We start from the raw sequence: 16,748 nt of genomic DNA on the forward strand, positions 1-16,748 counted from the left end.
AAATACGACATATATTTGAAAGATGGCTTTCAATTCATCCTAGATGTCACTGATGATCACATTCAAAACCTCCCAGTTTCTTAGAGTAATGGATCCAGAATTTGCTTATAGCTCATTATCAAGCACCCAATCATGACATCCATGAGCAGTCTTAGTAGTACCTTACTTGGCTAGTCCTGTCCACATGAGGAATCCCTCTGACATCAGTGGAGTAGGCTGAATAGTAAGGTGCTACCTGCTTTGATTAAAAATGGAATAACTGAGCCCATGGTATTCTGGATTTTGTACATCTGGCATAGATTTAGTAAAGGAACTACTACCCCTCCAATAATACTGCCTTGTATTGTATGATGCATTGTGGTCAAAAGGCAGCACAGCCCCATCATAAAATAAAGGCTGCACCTGCCCTGGGACAGCTGATAAAAAAAACCCATCACGTGCACATACAAATCTAACGTCTTGTCTTGATGCTAAGTATTAGCTATACAGATCTAACAAAATGCCTGTGATACTTTACTGACTTCTATACACTAATCTTGCCCCTGGATCTAGGTTCAGTTTAAAGTACAACTAGACATAAAAATACAGTGCTTGTTGTTATTAAAACAAACAGAAATCTTTATGAAGATTTTCAAAAGATATTTTAGCCATACTGTGCTAAATAGATCAGGTATGCCACAAGAGTCACCAAAACACTTGAAGGCTTATGTGGTGTTATGTTTCTCCTGTATGTGTGACCCTGAGTCCCTATAGTGAACTGTACTGGCACTTTGATCTTCCCATTTTGCAGCATTGACATTCTCCGTGTCTTGAATGAAAGGGGAGGCGGGTGAGAGCACATTGCATTGCATGGAGTGTTCTCCAGCTGCATCATCCAAACAGTAACCCAAGGGAGACAGATGGTTATGGATCATTGCTTGGCAAAGACACTACAATGACCTGATGAGATCTTTCCTAAGTTTCAGTTAAGAAATTAAGTAAGCTGAAACTGTAGATGTTAAATAGAAAAAAAAAAAGAGAAATCTTCTTGGTTCATGGTATCTTTTGTCAGAAGACAGCTTCAGGGCTTATTTAAGATGGAGCTAGAAATCTCTTCCTTCAGTTTTCACGTTTCCAAGGCTCTTCTTCGACAATACTGAAGTCTGCAGATTTGCCATTGGTTGCCAGTGTTACCTGCAAGTAATTATCATCAACAACCGACTTAAAAGCCAAGGCACTTTGACAAGTCATGAGTTTTACATGGAAGATCACGATATTTACAGTAATTACATACACCATGACTTATTAGATATGTAAAATGTATTTATTCAGAATTCACAATACTCCCAAAGAGTGAAACTCCTGTTCATTTATCACACTGACTAGAAAACATTAGTAGTAGGAAAGAAGTTCCACATTTTCTTAGCCTTTGCTGTAAGATTTTGTTTGGTTTTTGGTTTTAGTGTGGTTTTTTTGTTTGTTTTGCTTTTTTTTTTTTTCAATAAATGCTTCAGATTCTACACCTTGCTATCTCCTTTAGTTTTCTCTAGATTATTTCAAAAACAGATCAATTTTTTCCTTTTTTTTTTTTTAAGGTAGAAATCCGTATTTTTTTTCAGTGGAATTTAGCAAAGCAGAATAGCTGATGCAGGGACATGAAAAATACTCAAGGCCAGAATAATCATAGAAACTCACCTATAATTACGTCACCTTTAAAGAAATTCAGGAAAAGATATGTTGTAAAAGCACTGTTCATCATACCATTCTTTCTAACAATGTAATGAAAGATTTTACATGTAGTCAGGCCACAAATTCATAGTAATGCTATGCTTGTCTCACCCAAAATACAGCAAAACATCACTCTTGCTGTGAAGATATCTGCCATTTTTTTTAGGTTTTAAGTATGGTAGAAGACCTATAGTGATCTACCAACTTACAGTATACACTGGCCAATATGTCCCAGAAATGACTATAAATAAATCCATGCTTCAAGAAAGACAGATCCAGCCAAATGGCTTTAAAAATTCTAATAAGCTAAAATGTCAATTTAGTTTTACAAAAGTGATCTAGATCTTTATAACTGTGAAAGAACCTTTCATTTAATTCCAAATGGATGGCTCACTCTTTCCTAACTTACCTTTGTAAGTTAACATCCTCAGCTTCAAATGAAAACTTAAAGACAGAGCTGAAATTCCCCATGCTGGATAAACTGGATGCATGGAAGCATGGGGACACGGAAACATGACGAAATGCACTGATTTTTGAAGCAAAGTCAAGCTTTTCTTAGATAATTGAAAGGGGGGGAGCATGCAAATACAGGAATGAACAGCTTATTCAGAAATGAAAATCACATAGAGTCATGTGAAATATGGTAATAAAAAAATACAAAAATATCGTGCAATAACAACCACTCTACCCCCATATAAACTACTTATTAATAATATACATTGACCATGCAAAATTATAAACTACTAGAGTTATACATGGAATATATTACAGAAAGTAAATAGAAACGGCATGCTAGTAGATTAGCTTTCCCAAATTCCGACCAGAGTTGCAGTAAGCTTTTCAACCCACCAGTGCATTTGACAGGATGAAGAGATGTCTCTTCAGATTTAACAGCTGGCTGTTTTGAAGCACCAAATCCTACACTCTGTTGCATTTGCTCCTTTAACCCTTGGGAGCTGTGACCTCTCCAACATGATCCAAATGCTTTGCAAATGCCAGCATATATTCTACTCATAGCTTATAAAGTAGACCATAACATCACATGCTTTTGGCAGTTTGCAGACAGACACACAGACAAGACTAATGATCTCCTGAAAGTCAGTCTTGTGCCCAATCCAGTAAACCCTGGCTCTTTTCATGAGTTTTAAAGTGCAAAAGATACCACACTCAGAGCAAATCTAAAACAATGAAAAAGGACAAATACCTTCAGGTAATAAATCACTGGTCCTAAATTTTAATTAAAGGGTGTGCTTAGGAGGATGACCTACCACACCATTAATTCAAGTTTTTGAGGTAAGCTACTACCTCAACTGATGGAAATGATGGAAATGAGAAACTGAAGGAGGAAAGAAAGTGCAGCAAGTATTGCATCAACAGGCTACTACTTTCTAGCTTACTTTTATCTCTGTGCAAATCTGAGTGGAAGGAGATAAAATCATCCGTATTCAGTTCCATGAACCTGATTCAGGTAGAATAGCTCAATTTGTATTAAACTCACTGAAGTTAGCATAGTCTATTTCACCAAAAAAGAGTTTTCCAAAAGTTCCAAAAGACATTATCCAAAAAGTGTGTGCATGCATGCTTATTTTAATGAAAAAAATCTTTAATCAAATGAGATCTTTCTTTTCAGTGAGTTTCTTTTTTCCTTCAAATTTTTCTCTTTTATGCCCTTTTCTCTTTTGTGGACATTATTTTTTAAGTTTTTGTATCATGTATTCTCTTTCCATTTCAAAATTCTTTTTCTTCGTTTTATTTTTCTCATGGAAAAAGAGTGGGTGATGAGGAAGGGAGAGCCATATCAGATCAAAATGTTTGTTTTAATTTTAAAAACTAATTTTATTAAAAACTCGGAAGATTCAGGGGAAAAAAATAAGGATAAGATGAAAGGGATTTATGTCCTGAATTCAGTATTAAATTTCCCCATGAATATTCAGGTTTGGCCTGATATTATCTCAAAGTAAGCATTAGGAAAAAATATTCTGAAAAACATTTCCATCCAGGTTGGAGACAGGTCAAAGTGATAGAACAGGAATTACGTTTCCAATACCTATGGTGATCTTCTAATGGACTTAGTGTAGGCATTTATAGTTAGATAACTGGCTCAGTTGTGGCAATTGGAAGATACAAGAGAATCTGTCTGAATAAATGGCTGAGGTAGGTTCACTGGCAAATTCACCATGTCGAAGACAGTGTACAGGACCAGATCAAGGTATTAATAAATAATAGGAAAGAAAAACCCCTATGAAGTCAGAATTTCCACTTTTTTCTACTCTCTTTCTCCCCCTTTTCAAAAACTCTCTTGATTTTAAACTGTCCTGTCCTAATGGTGGGTGCTTTGTAAATTTTAAACCACTAAACTCCCCAACTGTTTTCTCATTCAACTGGTGGGGTTTCTCAAGCTCACTTTCCTCTGATCAAGATGTTATTATTACTACTAGTAATCCATGTTAGTTACAGCAAGGATTAGAGAGAGAATACAACATTTGTGACTTAATGACTCAGGAATGATGATGAAAGCAAAGTGTAAGCATGCTGTAGGAGTGCAGGAGCATTCTGATGCTAAAGTGCATTCAACATGTCCATCTCTGAATAGCATATCATGAAGGCAGTCAGCAAATGCAAACACCTGTATCTGAATTGCAGCTATCCTTCATTTGGGTTGGCAATTAAGTTCTCTGTTGCCATAGAAAATTAAGTAAATGTCCATAGAAGGTGATGCCATATTCTCTGTGTGTTGGCATATTCCATAATACGTTGCATCTTGCCTTTTGATATGTAAACAATGTACATGATTTTTTCCCCTCAAACGATAACTTTTAAGAAGAGTGCAAAAACCATCTTTTAAACTGCTCAAATTCATTCAAAATGTCGAGTTCATGGACCTTGTTGTCACATTGTTATTTGCAGAACGATTTGAAAAATACATGCAGGTTAAAAAAATAAGATAAAGCATGCAGTGCTATATACATGTCTCAATATCCATAAATGTGAAAGGTACCTTGCACTCATCTACTATGACTGAGTTGTGAGCTGCAAAAACACATTGGTTTGAGTTGTTTTCCCTATGATTTTTCATGTCGTCATAGATTGACTGAGTCTTGGTCATTTCAATGTCTTCATGACCTTTATGGTGGGAATCAATGTTGTCAAGTTCTGCCTTGGAAAGGTGGTAGACAATGCCAGCACCAAAAGAATCCCCCACTACATTGACTGACGTTCTCATCCGGTCCCTACAAAAGAAGCAAAAGGCAGAGACTGAATGGCATGAAAGGAAGAAAAAGTAGGGCATGGCAGCCCTGTTCATGTTACAGTTACTGTATTTATTCCAGGAAGTTTAAGGCATCTTTAGAAGAGAAACATGGGAGTTTTTGAAGCCTGTTTTCTCAGGGGACTTTTTCAGATGGAGGATGTGCAAACTCCCATGTCCCAGCTGCTCATACTCATGGATTTTGGCAAAGAACTTGTGCTAGGGACACAGCCAAACTGCAGAGTTGTGCTTGACAAATTTCTCCAGCTTCTGGAGCTGAAGTTTTCAATGTCAGGCTGCCAGGCTCACATCACTGCCCTCGGTTTAATGAGAACTTATCAGAGCACTGAACTTAATGTAGACAAGGGGAAAGGATTTTGGACCCTGAAGACTTCATCAAAGTGTTCTCATTTCTGGGACAGATTAACAAATGGCCTCTCCCTTTATTCTCAGTGAACAAACTACAGGTTAAAAAATGCCTGAAATATCTCCATGAAGCTCAGGCCATCAAAGCTCCTCTCCTGGCACCATCTTTGCAGATGGTCATCTGGTAGTGTGGCACCATGCCCACTCACACTACCATATGCCAGACTTTGGCATATGAGATGACCAAAGTGGCCTACAAAATGATGAGCCTGTGACAAGTAACTAGTCCCCTTTGTTGTAGGAGGATGACAACAGAGGTTCCCAGGCTTCATTACAAAGAGATGTATTTGTTGGCACTTCCTATACAGGATGCCATTGGACAGACACACCATCTTTCTCCTGTCTTCTTTTTAGAGTGTGGCTCAATCTGTCAGCAGTGAACCCATTGCTGTGGATTCTCCCTGATCTCACAATTCTGCCCCAAACCTGCCCCAAATTCTGCAAAAAATGAAGATCCTACGGAGCACTGCAGGACTATGGGCTCCTGCTATCTTTCCTACTGACCATGTATTGCACATATTGAAATCATTTACAATCTAATTTGCCTCTTCATATCTGAACTAAACAAGACTCCTAAAAACCTTCTGACTGAGGTTTCAATTTTGAGCTACTGCAACTACTAAAACTACTCCAACAACTATGTCTAGCTTTTTCAAATAGGTCAGGGAAGTGATTACACTGATTAATTCTCACAAGTATATCCACGAAGACTCATTTACACAAATGGGAGGTTGAACAGTGTGGACATTTGCCAAGTGTCAGAAAACCCAGAATTTAGGACCTCATTTCCCAAGACAGTGACTAATTAGTAAACACCCTTTCTAATATTTTTGGTATTAGATTTGTGTGACATCTCATTTTCCTGTAGAACACCAAGGGAAAAGACCAAAATATATAACACCCAAACTGAAAAACATTAGTTACACATGCCTGTTTATGGCCATACAAGATTTTGAGCCCTTTTTAACATTCTTTAAGTATCTGTAAAACTGCTTTTGCCAGCTGTGGAACTGCATTTCCTTTTAGGTTTCTCCTTTCCCCCTCTACATTATCATGCTTATATGTTTGAAGTTCATGGTATAATATCTTAGTTGAAACAGCTCTTTTATATGTTTTTGTCATCAAAAGAATACCTCGGAGGAAAAAACTCCTCCAATAACTCTCCCCAAAACCAAACAAACCAACAACCCATAGGAGGAAATCATCCTTCTAGTTTGGCTTCACACAGATGAAATGTGTGAACCACTTCTGTTCCATGCCTGTGAAGGATGCTTTAAACCTGGTCAGAGCGGCAGAAGAGGAGAAGATGAATTTTTGAGTGTAATTTTGAGTTAAGACAATCAACACCGGAGCAGGAGAGAGATCAGCGTCCAGGAGCCTCAGCTCTGGGAGACAAGAGCCACCCAGGGAGCCTCAAGTCCTCGACAGGAGCCGGCAGCTCAGCTGACGAGAGCGAGCAGCTGACTCACAGGGGGCGGAGCCTGAAGCAGCGGCACCAGCCCTGAGTGGGTAAAAACCTGCCCCAGGGAGAGCGGCGAGGCAACTTGTGCGGGCAGGCGAGCACTCGTCGTGTGACCAGGGTCCGGTCTGGGAGCTCTGCTCTGGTTGCTCCGGCGGTGGCCAGCGTAGGCACCCAGGCAGAGCCGGTGAGAGGGGAGGCTGCAGTGCAGAGCTCGGGGTGTAGAGAGTGCCTGCACTGGTCTGGTGAGGGGAGGGTGCGCAATGGGCAGGGCTGCACTCGGTGCTCCCTGGTGGAGGTCCTCCTGCAGCAGGGGCTGAGCTGCGGGATGCTGTTAATAGGCTGCGAGATGTCAGGGAAGCTGAGAGGAAGCAGGAATGCTTGCTTCACACCCAAACTGTGCAGGGGCCTCGAGCTTCACCTCTACCTCATGAAGGAAAGAAGGAGGCCGTTAACCTGGGAAGCTGGGAATTAGTGACAAAAAAAAAAAGGCAACAAAAAAAAAGAAGGAAAAGGACAACCAAAAGCGAGGGGCTTCCCCCCAAATCCACTGTCCCCACGCAGAACCGCTTTGCTGTCCTGCAGGGGGCTAATGAGGAAATGCACTCGAGCCAGAAACAGCCGGCTGATGCACTGCTAAAGAAGATCTCTGCTGGTGCTGCTAGGAAAAAGCAGCGGGTCGTAGTAGCAGGGGACTCTACACTGAAAGGGACAGAAGCACTTGTCTGCCGGCCAGACCCCGTCGCAAGGGAGGTGTGTTGCCTACTGGGGGCACGGATCAGGGATGTGGCAGAGAGGCTGCCTGCTCTAGTAAGTCCCACGGGCTATTACCCACTTCTGGTGATACATGTGGGTGCTAGGGATATAGATAGCAGTAGCCTGGGGAACATAAAGAAGGACTACAGAGCCCTGGGGAGGTGGTTAGGGGCTCTGGAGCTCAGGTGGTCTTTTCATCAATTCTCCAGGATACAGGGGAGGACCTAAAAAAAGCTAGGAGGATTGGTCAGGTTAATAAATGGTTAAAAGGGTGGTGTCATAGTCAGGGATTTGGGTGTCCTGAACACAGGACCCAAGCTTGTAGGCCAGGTCTACTGAGGGCTGATGGAGCTGCTCTGAGAGCAGTTTTGGTAGGAGGCTTGCAAGGCTGGTCAAGGAGGCTTTAAACTAGATGTGTTGGGGGAGGGGGGCATCATTCCATCCCAACACACCCAGTCAGTTGCCAGAACCTATAATAAATGCTTGGAGCAATGTAGAGATATCCCAGCCGCTCCAGCCAATGAGCCGGCTTCAGTTGGAGCTCGGCTCAGATGCCTCTATATGAACACCCGCAGTATGGGGAACAAACAGGAGGAATTAGAGATGCGGGCACATCTATGGGGGTATGATATAATAGGGATCACAGAAACATGGTGGGATGGCTCCTATGACTGGAGTGTTGGAATGGAAGGTTTCAGGCTCTTTAGAAAAGACAGGCCTGGCAGGCGGGGAGGGGGAGTTGCCCTTTACGTTAGGGATAGGCTGGAGAGTATGGAACTCTGTCTGGGTTAAAGGGAATATAGCTATGGGAGACATTACTGTGGGCATCTGTTACAGACCGCCTGATCAAGGAGAACCTGTGGATGAAGCACTCCATAGACAGATAGGAAAAGCCTCACACTCGCAGGCCCTTGTCCTCATGGGGGACTTCAACCACTCAGACATCTGTTGGAAGGACAGTACGGCCCGGCACAAGCAATCCAGGAGGTTCCTCGATTGTGTGGAAGACAACTTCCTTCTGCAAGTAATAGAGGAGCCGACAAGGAGAGGTGCCGTGCTTGACCTCGTGCTCACCAACAGGGAAGGGCTCGTTGGAAATGTGACGCTCCAGGGCAGCCTTGGATGCAGCGATCATGAGATGCTCGAATTTGAGATCCTCATGACAGTGAGAAGAGCATGCAGCAAGTTCACTGCCCTGGACTTCAAAAGAGCAGACTTTGGCCTCTTCAGGAACCTGCTTCGGAAGGTTCCATGGGATTCAGCCCTAGAGGGCAGAGGGGCCCAAGACTGTTGGTTGATATTCAAGGATCACCTGCTGCAAGCTCAGGAGTGTTGCATCCCAACCAGAAGGAAGTGCAGCAGGAGGGCCAGGAGACCTCCTTGGATGGATAAGGAGCTACTGAGGAAAATTCAAATGAAAAAAGAGGCTTATAATAAGTGGAAGCAAGGACAGGTGGCATGGGAAGAGTACAGAGATATTGTCCGAGAAGCTAGGGACCAGGTTAGGAAAGCTAAGGCCCAGTTAGAATTAAACTTAGCTAGAGGTATTAAATCAAAAACAGACTAGGGAGAATGTGGGCCCCCTCAGGAAACTCTCGGGAGAACTGACTACACAGGATTTGGAGAAGGCTGAGGTTCTGAATGACTTCTTTGCCTCAGTCTTCACTGCCAAAGGCTCTGACTGCACCACCCAAGTCTTGGAAGGCAGACGCAGGGACTGTGAGAATGAAGACCTTGCGCCCACTGTAGGAGAGGAACTGGTTCGAGAACATCTTAAAAATCTGAACGTGCACAAGTCCATGGGTCCTGATGAGATCCATCCGTGGGTCCTGAAGGAGCTGGTGAATGAAGTTGCTAAGCCACTGTCCGTCATATTTGAGAAATCATGGCAGTCAGGTGAAGTTCCTGACAACTGGAAAAAGGGAAATATAACCCCTATTTTCAAGAAGGGGAAAATGGATGACCCGGGGAATTACAGACCAGTCAGTCTCACCTCTGTGCCTGGCAAAATCTTGGAGCAGATTCTCCTGGAAGGCATGCTAAAGCACATGAAAAACAACAAGGTGCTTGGTGACAGCCAGCATGGCTTCACTAAGGGGAAATCCTGCCTGACCAATTTGGTGGCCTTCTCTGATGGGGCTACAGAACTGATGGACAGGGGTAGAGCAGTTGATGTCATCTACCTGGACTTGTGTAAAGCATCTGACACTGTCCCACACGACATCCTTGTCTCTAAATTGGAGAGACATCAATTTGATGGATGGACCGCTCATTGGATAAAGACCTGGCTGGATGGCTGCACACAGAGAGTTGTGGTCAATGGCTCAATGTCCAGCTGGAGACCAGTAACGAATGGTGTCCTTCAGGGATCGGTGTTGGGACCGGTCTTGTTCAACATCTTTGTTGCTGATATGGACAGTGGGATTCAGTGTGCCCTCAGCAAGTTTGCTGATGACACCAAGCTGTGTGGTTCGGTTGATACGCTGGAGGGAAGGAATGCCATCCAGAGGGACCTTGACACCCTTGTGAGGTGGGCTGATGCCAACCTTATGAGGTTTAACCATAACAAGTGCAAGGTCCTACACCTGGGTCAGAGCAATCCCAGGCACAGCTACAGGTTGGGCAGAGAAGAGATTCAGAGCAGCCCTGTGGAGAAGGACTTGGGGGTGCTGGTTGATGAGAAAATGAACATGGGCTGGCAGTGTGCGCTTGCAGCCCAGAAAGCCAACCGTATCCTGAGCTGCATCAAAAGGAGCGTGACCAGCAGGTCGAAGGAGGCGATCCTGCCCCTCTACTCTGCTCTTGTGAGACCTCACCTGGAGTATTGTGTGCAGTTCTGGTGTCCTCAACATAAAAAGGACATGGAACTGTTGGAACAAGTCCAGAGAAGGGCCACGAGGATGATCAGGGGACTGGAGCACCTCCCGTATGAAGACAGGCTGAGGAAGTTGGGGCTGTTCAGCCTGGAGAAGAGAAGGCTGCGTGGAGACCTCATAGCAGCCTTCCAGTATCTGAAGGGGGGCTATAGGGATGCTGGAGAGGGACTCTTCATTAGAGACTGTAGTGACAGGACAAGGGGTAACGGGTTAAAACTTAAACAGGGGAAGTCTAGATTGGATGTAAGTAGGAAATTCTTTCCTGTTAGGGTGGTGAGGCACTGGAATGGGTTGCCCAGGGAGGTTGTGAATGCTCCATCCCTGGCAGTGTTCAAGACCAGGTTGGACGAGGCCTTGGGTGATATGATTTCGTATAAGGTGTCCCTGCCCATGGCAGGTGGGTTGGAACTAGATGATCTTAAGGTCCTTTCCAACCCTAACTATTCTATGATTCTAAATATACTGAACCTAGCAATACAGTTCCACAAAAAGAAAACTTGCTTAATATTTGGTTTTGTATGCATGGCATTAAATGTTGAAAGGACTCACAGATGCCACATGATTGAGGGATAGTACAGGATGTCAAAAAAACTAAGGTGAACAGAATATATAACTGAAGCATGACACAAATTCTAAAAGGGTCATTTGAGGAGATGCTCCAACCCCTATGCATGTACTACTAGCCAAGTGGTTCAGTGCTACAAGCTGCCCACTCTACAGAACATGCCATACTTGTGAAGGAAAGCACATAAATTCCTTACAGAACAGAAAGGACAAAGTCCTGGCTGTCAGGCATCAATAGCAAAGTGTCACTGACCTCTTTTGGGGCCAAAGAACACCCTAAGAAGAACAAAGAAGATTGTATGTACTCTTCTGTTAAAAAAGCCTAACCAGCTAATTCCAGTTATGCTGGAACACTGTAAACAAAATCAATATAGGAAAGTTGTAGTCTAGTAAATAACTTGCCTCAACATAGCTACATCTGCATTGTCCATAGTAGCTTCTGAGAGAAAGAATGGGACTGAAAGTCAAAGTTCTCTCTCAAAAGCCAACTCAGTATCTGGTAAGAATGTGTTTTGGAATAATGTTTAAATCTCGGTAAGATTTAATACCCAATTTCCTTAAACTGGCATAAATCAGAAGAACTGGAAGCTTAACAATGTAGAAGAAAGAGATAAAAATGAGAACTGAATCAAGCTACCTTGTTACTAATGTTATAGTGCCTATACAGCATGCTAGTATGCAAAAAAGTTACTCCTGTTCCTGAAAAGCTTGAAAACCCAGTAAATTAACCTTACTAGATTTTAGCAAAGAGATAAAATCTCAGCTAATTCAAAGACCAGGTGGCATGTTTAACTTGCCTTACTTCTGATTATAGGAAAGAGCTCCTGTTTTCTATAGTTTAATTCAATTCATACAAGGCCCCATCTATAACATCCACATGTCAACTGTTTCTGAATATTCTGAATTTAGATCTAAGCTAAGGAACAGTCAGAAGTCAAGCAGTCTATTTCTGAGATACCGAATGAAGGTTTAAACAGTGGATCAGCCATTCAAGCCCATTTTCTGTAATTCCTCTCCTCACTGCAAAATCCCACTGTATTTGAGTTTGTGCTATGATGTTTTCTGAGCTTGTCAGTCTTACAGCTGGAAAGTAGCCAACTTCTGGCTAGAGCAAAAGAAGCTGGTTTTATTCCAGCTTTTGGCATGTCTTTACAGCCCTATCAAATGTCACTGCTGTGTGATGCTTAGTTTTAAACTGAGAAACTATGAGAATTGTGAAATCTTGGGAAACTTGCCTGGTGAAAGAGCTCACACTGTGCATGTATGCATGGGAAGGGAAAAGGTTGAGCAACTTAACCCCCAGATATTGGAGTGACTTGAGAGAAATTGATACGAAAACTTTTTGGCTCAAATTTGAAGGACAGAATGCCAAGTTTAAGGACAATCAATAGTCAGCTTTGTGTTACGCCATGACCAAATCATGCAAAATTGGTTTTGGTAAGACCACAGTTTCAGGTGATGGTAGCACTGTAAAATCACTTGATGTTCTGACATTTTCTTTCATCAGGAATATTGAAAAACTCATAGAATAGGACATTTTTTAAAAGCTTTCATTATCTGGAACTCAAATCTTATATAACGATTTCTACGTGGCTGTTTGCATTTGCACACTAGTTCCAGAAAAGTGGCTGAAATTGGTAAGTTTCTCTTCTACATTCTGTTAGAAATACTGCTGTAATGTTATCTGATATCTACAGAACTGAAAGAAGACAATGTTTGTAAGTATAGAAAATATCTTTTTATACCCTTTCACTTCAGATTATTTTAGGTCTGGTTTATGTGCCCAAAAGCTTGCACAAAAGTTGGCTTGCCTTTTCTTAACATAGGGAAGTCAGTAACATTGTTTTCCGTATCTCATTAGATTATTGTGGCTACCACACAATCATTAGAAGATGGAAAATAAAACTATTAGCTGTTGAACATATGCTAATTGGCACAACACATTCACCAACAAACTCTGTCTTGACTTCGGAACACTAGTGGCATGACACAGAACCTGTGATCTCCTTTTTCATATCTTTTCCTTTTTCCCTACACCTTTCAGTTATAAATCATGCTGCAATTGCACTGCCAATCATTAGGTCAGAAGGACCAACCATTTGTGCTGAAAGATTCTTCCTATACTTAAGATTCATCACTGCTGCAGCTCCACAGCCTTGTCCTGGGCTGCATCACCAGCAGTGTGATCAGCAGCACGAGGGAGTGGATTCTCCCCCTCTACTCCAATTTGGTGGGACCTGCACTGCAGTCCTGCATCCAGCTGTGGAGCAACAACACAAGAGGGATGTGGAGCTGTTGGAGCAAGTCCAGAGGAGACCATGAAGATGCTGTAAGGGCTGGAGCAGCTCTGCTCTGGAGACAGGCTGAGAGAGCTGGGCTTACTCATCCTGGAGAAGAGAAGGCTCTTTAAGGGGAGACCTTAGAGCAGCTTCCAGTGCCTAAAGGGGTTGACAAGAAATCTGGAGAGGGGCTTTGACAAGGGCCTGTAGTGACAGGACAAGGGAGAATGGCTTTGAACTTTCAGAGGGGAGACTGAGATGAGATATCCAGAGGAAGCTCTTTACTGTGAGAGTGGTGAGGTGCTGGCACAGGTTGCCCAGAGAAGCTGTGGCTGCCCCATCCCTGGAAGTGCTCAAGACCAGGTTGGACAGGGCTTGGAGCAACCTGGTCTAGTGGAAGGTGCCCCTGCCCGTGGCAGGGGGGTTGCAACTGGATGAGCTTTAAGGTCCCTTCCAACCCAGACCATTCTATAATTCTATGAGGGTTAGATGAGTCAGTGGTAACAATGATGCTGAAGCTGAGCCTGAAATGCAACACCTACTAGTGGATCAGGACTGCTGGTAAACTTACATCTCTGAGGTTTGCTAGTGTGGGCAGAGCTTCTCAGTCTCCAGAAATATTTTTAAATGACATTTCCCTAAAAAAACCAAACAAGTCACATGCTCCTTTTGCACATCCTCCTACCAGCTGCAGAAACCTACCTATTTATCCTTAACTTTGAGAGCCAGTGAAACATATATTTAAAGTGAGTGTGCACCTCCTACTCCCAGCTGCAGATTCCTATGCCACTTTCCCATTTTCAACTATGACCTCATAAATATAGTCACAGAATATCACATTTTTCCCTATGCCAGCTGTACTCTGACTGCTGAACCCTTCCTCATTTCACCATTCTGAGTCATGATATCTTGATATTCAGTTATATATAAAATATGTAAGTCATCTTTTCCCTCTCTCTTCCCAAGCAGTAAACTCCTCTTTCATTTTTCCCTGAAGCAGAAATTGGAGCTTTGTGCTATTCTTAACTCTTAGTGACAAATAGGTAATAACAGAGTACAGAAGTAGCTCCAAAAACCAAGTCAGAGAATTGGTCAGGATCTTAAATTCTTCTTGTTACATTGAAGAGATGACAGAAAATTAATTTTCTATTTTACCTTCACATTCTCAACTCTGCTATTCCTTCTTGCATAATTTTAGTAGTGTATCTTGGACTGGAAGCTATCACAGATTGGCAGCTGAGGCTACTGGTGCAGGAGGAAACGCACAAATAGTACATAATACTTACATCTCCCCTTCCAGGCACCACAGCTGGCACAACAGAAACATCTGTCTTTACTGCATAAAAGAGTATTAGGGCAAGATGGCTGTTGACCAGAATATACTGTGCTGCAGCAGTACAGAACAATATAAAAGCCTCTAGAGGCTGATACAACTTGGAGGACTACTATGTCCTGTCAGCTCTGCACAGATGACAGAAAGACATCCAGGTTGCCAAATGACAACGTGGGAAATCTTGTGGCTTGGCATATGCTCTACATTTACTGCTTCTGTATTGAACTATGGAAGAGCAAAAGCCTTGGGAAACTCTCAGAGGACCTGCAATGACACTGAAGGACTTCAGCCTCACATCTCTGAAAATGAAAGTCAGTCTTTCCAGTTTGAGGGATGTGTCAGTAAAATCAAATTAGGAAATGACCTCTCTCTCTTTCAGTTTTCTTTCTTACTTGTCTTTGGTTTATATCCTGCTCGAGAACAGTTTCTTTTTAAAAGTATTTAACCTCTTATGTAAAAAAAAATAAAAAAATTCCTACGGAAATATTTGATTCTACAAATGCCCAAATCACCCTGTAACTTCCTGACAACATCCTGATGGAACCTGCATTTTCAGCATTCGTCCGTGTTTTTAGACCACAGCTATAAGAAACAGAAATATGAAAGCAAAGTTTGGAAAACTGCTCTTGAGCTATGTCTGTGATGGAGAGGCATTATTAGGAAGAAGAAAATACGTAAGCATGAGCCCAAGGGTCTTACAAGAAGATCCTTGTCTCATAGAAACTGACTTTGGTAGCAATCCGAAACAATTTGCACCAGCTGAGAAGCTGCTTTTCATGTCATCAAATAGCCTATTTTCTCCTTTGCTTTAACTGTAGAGAAGAATCTTATTGTTTTATAAGAATTACAGCTGAAAAGTGCTATGGATAAGCATTACTTCACTACTTTTTCTTCTTCAAGCAGTAGAGTCATCATAACTTACAAAAGCCAGTCAACAGCAACAAGCAAACTGATGTCCTGGGTAGGGAGACCCACTGCAGTAAGGATCAGCAGCATAGTGACAAGTCCCGCGCTGGGAATACTGGCAGCTCCAACACTTGCAAGGGTGGCAGTCAAACTGCAAAAACAAAAATCAAATGTGGGTAGCAGGAAGAGGAACATAAACTTTCATTGCATGCTTATGTGATCATTAGGAAGCTCTTATTTTTAATGAGTTCCCCCAAAAACTAATGACTATATGAGAGACCATGGTAATGTCAGGCCCCAGTTTTCATGCTTCTATTTCTCAGAAAATATTTATTTGGGAAGGCCAGATCTATGGGGTTTATTCTGAGACTTGTAAGAGAGCTGTTTGAGGTTGAACTCTGTAAGTTGGTTATGATATTCAAATCTTTTGCCTGACAGAAGGCTGGGGCTGACCCAGACAATCCAGGTTGTGGTGTGTTTCTCAGGTGTCTGGGTTAGAGTACAGCCTGGCCTACTGAACACCTGGGTAGGTCCAGCAGATATACAGGCAGGATAGTTTGCTCCGTGGTCAGGCTTCACAGATGGTGCCAGCTCCTCCGGCACTTCCAGCTTGAACTGGTAAGGGATTGCTTTTGCTGTCCCACAGCAGCACTTAAAGGGCTGCAGTGGAATGAAGGCCTTTAGACCTCTGTTAAGGTCTAACCATGCTGGCTTAGCTACCATTTCCAGTATCATCCTCTCCCAAAGGAGAGGAAATCAGAAGATCTACATGACAAATAGGAAGTACCTAGGACTAGTTTAAAGGCTAGTTAAGTCTTTGTGAGTCTGTGTCTGGGTGATGTGAATATCCTCAGTACCACAGACTGGATTTGACAGAAAACACATAACAACCTTTCATTCATTTGTATTTCCACCACAAGAGACAGCTAACAGTGATACTGTTGTAGCAAAAACGGTATAGAGCATGAAGAGGAGAACCAATTGTTTTCTTACAGTTAGCCCAAAGTTGCCACCTGCTCAGTAAATATGAGTCCCAAAGCTGGCTACACCAGCCTTGAAATGGTTGATCAGGAAGAGCTAACAGGTCAGTCTCTCAGAGGAGGGTGGTGAGGCCCTGGCACAGGTTGCCCAGAGAAGCTGTGGCTGCCCCATCCCTGGCAGTGTTCAAGGCAAGGTTGGACAGGGCTTTGAGCAA

The 16,748-nt window shown here is 42.6% G+C and overlaps 1 protein-coding gene across 2 annotated transcripts in view; it reads right to left on the reverse strand.

Moving 5' to 3' along the window:
* Positions 1-497: 497 nt before the first annotated feature.
* The window catches only part of SLC1A2 (solute carrier family 1 member 2), a 79,606-nt gene continuing 63,355 nt past the window's right edge, over positions 498-16,748 (reverse strand). For both annotated transcript variants that reach the window (XM_062620273.1, XM_062620271.1), the window contains exons 9-11: positions 15,570-15,704; positions 4,706-4,937; positions 498-1,173 (exon numbers count right to left, since the gene is read on the reverse strand). In XM_062620273.1, the coding sequence (XP_062476257.1) occupies positions 1,099-1,173; positions 4,706-4,937; positions 15,570-15,704 (442 nt within the window). In that variant the 3' untranslated portion in view covers positions 498-1,098. The remainder of the gene's footprint in view (positions 1,174-4,705; positions 4,938-15,569; positions 15,705-16,748) is intronic.

This window comes from Pezoporus occidentalis, unplaced genomic scaffold (genome assembly GCF_034315485.1).
Source record: "Pezoporus occidentalis ecotype Australia unplaced genomic scaffold, CSIRO_AGI_Poc_V1 ctg22, whole genome shotgun sequence".
In the NCBI taxonomy this organism is placed as follows: Eukaryota; Metazoa; Chordata; class Aves; order Psittaciformes; family Psittacidae; genus Pezoporus; species Pezoporus occidentalis.